The sequence below is a fragment of the Equus quagga genome, chromosome 9 (genome assembly GCF_021613505.1).
Source record: "Equus quagga isolate Etosha38 chromosome 9, UCLA_HA_Equagga_1.0, whole genome shotgun sequence".
Taxonomy (NCBI): Eukaryota; Metazoa; Chordata; class Mammalia; order Perissodactyla; family Equidae; genus Equus; species Equus quagga.
This window is the reverse complement of record NC_060275.1, coordinates 113,333,794-113,340,334: the sequence shown is the minus strand read 5'-3', so window position 1 is coordinate 113,340,334 and position 6,541 is coordinate 113,333,794. Positions and strand designations below refer to the sequence as shown.

At 42.0% G+C, this 6,541-nt stretch overlaps 1 protein-coding gene across 1 annotated transcript; it reads right to left on the bottom strand.

Moving 5' to 3' along the window:
- Positions 1–3,167: 3,167 nt before the first annotated feature.
- TAS2R1 (taste 2 receptor member 1) lies at positions 3,168–4,067 on the bottom strand. Its single transcript, XM_046671313.1, has one exon. It carries the CDS (start codon positions 4,065–4,067, stop codon positions 3,168–3,170), a length of 900 nt encoding a protein of 299 aa, XP_046527269.1.
- Between the last annotated feature and the right edge of the window lie 2,474 nt (positions 4,068–6,541).

The window sequence follows — 6,541 nt, the reverse complement described above, 5'->3', positions numbered from 1 at the left end:
TGGTTTAATGTATCAAGGAGAGAGAGAGGCGCTAGTCTTACATAGGAAGGCAGTGAAAGAAATGCCCACGAGCTATCTGAATTTATGTTCACTCTTCCCAAAAGCTTAATGTTTTCAGCTCATTGAGACATATTTTCCCAGTGCTTACCCTTTTTCCTGGTTTAAAGTTTTCGGATGACAGTCTGCAATTATTAGGTAGCAAAAAAATAATTTTTAAAACAATAACACACTATTAATACTAAGTTTATGTTAATACAAGACAATCTCTAACCTGATTCCAAACTTATACCCTAGCAAGACCCTCTTTAAAATATGTGGTTCTCCCTGCCCCCTGCCATTTGGCTTTGTCTCCAATATGGGCTCCATCTGTCTGCAACATCTGTGGTCCCACTGATTGCCAAAGTCATTTTGAATGATCTGCCCGGTTTCTTTCTCTCTTGGCTATTTCTGACTACCTGTCCCTCTTCTCATCCGAAGGGACGTACGTCTACATGGACAAAAGCTATGGAAACCGTCCTTCCCAAGGCTGAGATTAGAATCTCCACAGTCTCACGAGTATGCGATGGGGCGTTACACTTGAGCTGTCTGAAGCACCTAGAATGAGTGATCATCGTCCTGGAGAAGACCAGTAGAATTGAATGCTAATGTCTTCCTAGCACTTTCAGGTCCAGATTATTCCATCTTCAAGCAGTTATTATATCTGAATGAGTGACTGGAATTTAAAAGATGTTGGTAATTTGAGAGACTTTAAAACCTGTTGTGTTTATTTTTTTAATGTTCAAATTGTTACACCATTATATTTTTAAAAATCTATATAAGCACATAGATTTAACATTTTCAGTTGGAGTCACCGTTTTTAGTCACGGGAAACTGTGGAGGATCCCTGGAGTTTGGGCACTGAAGGAGTCAATGTCAGAATGGAGAGTGGGACACAATGTGGCAACACTTGTCTTCCGGTTTGGGGCTGCTCATTGAACCCCTCTCTGAAATGGAATAGGGTACTATGCTGGCTCTCTTTTCAGTAAGAGCTGCCTTGTATCCCACCTTCCTTTGCTCCTGTCTGAGCAGGGGCCTTGGGTCTCCTTGGGGAGCCACAGGAAGGGCAGGAAGAAGGGACAACGCCTTGTCCTGCAGTCAGCAGTCCTCTGGCCTGACCCACGGGCATGTGAACCCATAGCCAAGGCTCCCAGGGGTCACAAGGTCCAGTCCCATCTCTAAAAATGCAGGGCAGGGTAGAGGAAAATACCACACCACTACAGAGGTTAACCCCATGCTAGAAGAGCAGGACAAAACCAATTTGTCAAGGCTGGGGAGTCCAGATAAGGGTGGCACCAGGGACAAAAGGCCGAGTCTGTTTTGCTTCTATAATGCAGCAATTAGCATCCCATGCAATTCCTTTGACATGATAGCCAGGCAAGGTTTCTAGAAGAAATATATTTCTAGGAAAGTAGACTATGAAAATGTTTCTAGAATTGTTTGCTTTAGCATTCATTCTCTTTTTTATAACTCTTGGCAACTTTTAAGTATACAAACAGTCAAATCTTAATATTCATCTCATTAACTAGCATTATTAAGGCAGGAGTTGCATGAAATTGAATCAGAATTTGGTATCTGAGAAAAAATTACATGAGAGTTGTATATTTACAAGTTTCTCCCTGAATGTTTGAAATTGCTCCCCGCTCTCCCTCTATTCACCTACAAGTATACACACCATGATTGAAGGAGCAGGCATCTGAACTTGAGATATGCAGGAAAGAAAAGTGATTCTTCACTGTCCTTTCTCAAAGTGGGAGCAATAATCACCTCCAGGACACAACCACTCTTCCCACTCGTGCCTGAGAGCACGATTAGCTATAAACCTTCCCACCTAGTGGGATGTGGGAAAATGAACAGCAGAAAGGTGGAGGCTGTTATTCTGCTCCTTGGAGAATGAAGTATGAGACCTGTAGGAAGAGGAAGAGTAGCCTCAGAGCTTAGATCCCAACCCAAGAAGATAAATTCTTCCTGGATGTTCTGAAGCAAAGATTTCTGTTAGCTTAGCACAACCAGGTCTGAATTCTTGGGCTAGTAAACCAATATTTGAATCCACATTATTGGCTATTGGCAAATCCAAATCTGAACACACTTTTCATCATCACTCTGGACTACAAGCTATAGGCAAACTGAGGAACGTCTTTTACTTCCCTGCAAGCAAGAGAATTCTGAAGCTGTTTTCAAAATATACACTTATAGCTTAGCATCCAAAATCATCAGTCACATAGAAGATGCATTTGTGACTTCAGGCAGGTGGAGACAACCCCAGCCCACCCACCTACTGATATTTCTTCGTTGGGAAGACATGCAATGTGATAGGAGTTCCACATTGCCACCGGTACTTGAAAAGTTCCCAAAGCCGAGCACAAGTACTAAATGCAACATCACTGCAAAGCTATTGTCTATTCTGTGTGCCCAACTGGGGGAAATGGAAAACAAGGGCTCAGTCCTGGATTTCCCTTCCTTCTCCATCTGTCTGCTGTTTTATCAGTTGATGGCATCTGGGATCTCAGCAGCATGGAGTAGGTGAACACACTTACAAGGACAGAGAAGGCCAGCCTGTCCTCGGCTTCCTCTCTGATCTGATGAGAAAGAGTGGTTCCATTGTCTGTGACTCTAATGAACAGAGCAGAAATAGCATACAGGTAGACGAGAGATGAACAGTCAGCCCTTTCAGTCAGCATAAATCAGCGAGGGCCAGGCGTCAGACACACAGGGACCCTACAACATTCATGCATCCTTCTGACATTACAAGTTCAAATGTGCTTCTCTTTTCCTTTAAACTTTTTATTTTGAGATAATTGTTGTTTCACATGCAGCTATAAGGAATAGTACAGAAAGATCCCTATACCACTTACCCAGTTTTCCCAACTAGGTAATATGTTGCAAGAGAAGTATAATATCACAATGAAAATATTAACATTGATGTAATCCACTGACATGTGTTGTATTTTGAAAATCAATTTAACCTTTGAAAAAGAAGCAAATCCATAAAAATACCTCAGATTGGACCAATAGTCTTTAGATGACGTTTTGTGTATTTATGAACCAACTGCTTTGTTGGGCCGAGGGAGGCATGCAGGACCTGTTAACTCATTGAACTCCCGGTTCTTTGAGTGGCTCAAGGGTCTTTCTCACTGACAGCACTTACTGTGAAGGAGGGTCTTCTTCACATTTTGTTTCAGTTTAGGATTTCCTAAAATTAAGATAACAGAGTGTCCACCGGGGTATGATCCAACCACAAAGAGGCAGAATAGAAAGATGGGGTTCCTGAGCTTAAAAATTTGAGAAAAGAACAAAGCAGGCATCACATAGTAGGCGAGGTAGAACACCAGGAAGGACAGGATGGACAGAAGTGCACTGATGTGGATACGCATGCTAGCGTTCCTGGTGCCTGTCACTGTGTTTCTCATCTGCCAGGTGTGTCTCCCCAGGAAAAATATCAAGAGCAGAGTAGAAAAAAGGAAGATAAGAAACGGTAATGAGAACTCAATGACAAGAAAGGAACGCTGTAAAACAGATAGTTCTCTGATTTGAGCTGTTGCGTTATTGGAGAAAAGGTCCAACCAGATTTTTTGGAACAGAATCCGTGTATGTTTGCTATGCAAAACAGAAATGATCGATGCATATAGCAGGGACCCGAAGATCAGCCATGGCACCAACTTGGCTATCCTCATCTTCAACCAGAAGAAGAGTGGGTGAGCGATGCAGGCAATCTTGGCACAGTAGAAAACGCTGAGCCATGCGGCAAACCAAAGTCCCAATTCATTTACAAACGTGAAAATTGCAAAATTGTCCGGAAATATAGTGAATTCAGTCAAGGAGAGAACATTCAGATTAATGCAGAAGATGCCCAACTGCAGACAAATTCTAGAAATCGCCAGGCAGGAAAGAAGGAGGTCCAGTGGAATCATCTTTCTCTGCTTGATCAAGCCAGTGCCATTCACAACCACAATGATGCCGTTTGCTAAAACTCCAACGAGCAATTGAATTACTGCAAAAAGAAGATAAACAAAAAGGTAAGACTCAAGCATTTTGAGAAGAAAAAACCAGTTACTTCAAAAAACTATGTAGTTATAAATTTTTGGACAGTTTGGATTATTCAGGTTTTCTATTTTTCTTCAACTAGATTCAGACCTCTTTGGGGGCCATGACTCAAACAATAAAGGCAATGGGGTAGAGAGGCGGTGTGCGTTTCTTTATATCACTATTCTCCCAACTTAGTTCCAAGGTAGTCAAATAAGACAGAGATACCGCAGGAACAATTTGCATCTTAGTGATGGCTTTTGCATTTTCCACATCTACTTGGCTTTCAACATCATCACAAACAAATGGTGGAATCAGACACCCTCAGGGCTGGGAGAAGGGCTCCTCCGTTACATAATCGGCAGAAGTGCCTCAAGCCTTCATCTCTACCGTGAATAGTTAGCTGTGCCCACAGGTGTGATTCTATTCAATGTTAACAAGGCATTCCTTAAAAAAAAAATTTTAAGTTGTCATTCCTGCTGTAATGATGTAGTACAGTCCGCAACATGAGACTCCTAAGTAGCAGTTCTTCACTAGGCACTGATGGGACAATTCAGAACCACCTAAAATTTAAAACAGTTATATTATAGAAAATATGTGATGAACACAAAATAAGGAGGCTAAATAATTAGTCTTACATGTGTGAGGACACAGTAGATCAAGAGCTCAAAGGAACGTAACACGCTGAGAGAATCACTCGGCACTGTTCACACGAGTAAGCATCTGCAGGGTAATACAGGGGTTGAAACCTTTTCCCTGTTATTTTTTCAAAACTGTGAGAATTTTATGACATGAGCTGGTTGTTTCAGGGGAAAGCAAGGATAAAGGAGTACATGATTCAATTTGTTGTTATAACTGCCTACCAGATTGTTTTTGGAAAAATTAAATGATCGTTTATTAACATGTATACTGTGCCAGGTGTTATTAAACCAGGTTTTCTCAACCTCAACACTGTTGACATTTTGGGCTGGCTAATTCTTTGTTGTGCGGGGAAGGGGCTGTCTTGTGCAATGGAGGATGTCACTAGCAGCCTTGGCCTCTGCCCACTAGATGCTAGTAGTTAGTACACTCCCCTCCCCAGGTGGGACAAACAAAAATATTTCCAGACATTGCTGAATGCTCCTCGAGTGGCAAAATTTCCCCCAGTTGAGAAATGTCCTGAACACTGGGGGCATAAAAGTGGATAGAACATAGTTTCTGTCCTCAAGGCATTCAGAGACTAAAGGCAGAACAAGCCACATGTATAGTGTGACATAAAACTAAATTAGTTGTTTGGGAGCCAGCCCTGGTGGCCTAGTGGTTAAGTTTGGTGCACTTGCTTTAGTGTCCCAGGTTGGGTTCCTGGGTGTGGACCTACACTACTTGTCTGTCAGTAGCCATGCTGTGGAGGTAGCTCATGTACAAAAAGTGGAAGATTGGCAGTGGATGTTAGCTCAGGGCTAATCTTCCTCTGCAAAAAAAAAAAAAAGTCTTCTCTTTATTAAAAAAATAACAATAATAAATAAATAAATTAGTTATTTGGAAAATTCACCACCAGAGCACAAAGTGGTGGACAATTTAACTAAAGCTTGTCCAACTTAACACTTGATCATAATGTTCCCAGCAGATCCCCTAATGAAGCATATGTTCTTATGGATATACATGTCACTTTGTCCGAAGGTGTCACAAAGGGTACTTAGGACAAATCTAACTTTTAGAAAACTGGAAGAGAAGCCATGTGAAAACGTTAGTGGTGAGAGTAAGTCTCTAGGTTACTTTATCACTGTCTAAATATGTAATGTAGGACTCCACTTTGTTCTTGGCAGCACTTCAATGCCATGAAGGGAACAAGTGAGAACATCTTCAAAGAGGCATCAAGGGAGGCAGCTCGTGAGTGGATTCCATCAAAACAGAACCAGGTTCAAGATGACAATGAGGATAAACCTTGTCCTTCTCCCTTGGGTGGAAAGAAAAATGTACTAAAAAACTTTCCTGATTTTATTTTCTGCAGGCTGGAAAAGCAAAAACAGAAGGGCATCCCCAACAAAATACTGCAGCTAAGAACCCTCCGCAGAGGAGCAACTGCCACGTCCTTGGTTTCTCAATCAAGCGGCCGTCATTGCGCCTCTCACTTTGCTCGCAAGTGTCGGTTACCTGTTTGTGCACCGTCGGACTCAGCGCCGTATGGGCACGCCTGGGCTTTCGTCTCATCCCCGGCACTCATTCGTTCGTTTGCTGTTTGGCATGTGGTGTGTTTGTTAAGTAGAATCAAACTCAATTATATAAGGGTTTTCATAACAAAAGAAAAGAGACAAATATTACAAAGTCATCTTGAAAGAGGACTTTTGTTTTCTAATTCTCTGTTCTTAGAGACATGGGGGCATAGGACCAGCATCTAGCTCTTCCCTGTTGCTCTAATATTGCCATGAGTTTACGTACTGTGCCCTCCAGCACGGTCTGGGCACTTCAGTATTGCAAAAAAGTAATGGTCACACTAAAGGGG

What these genes read in the sequence shown, in the direction of transcription:
- TAS2R1 (XM_046671313.1), bottom strand. Translation starts at nt 4,067, where the DNA reads ATGCTTGAGTCTTACCTTTTTGTTTATCTTCTTTTTGCAGTAATTCAA.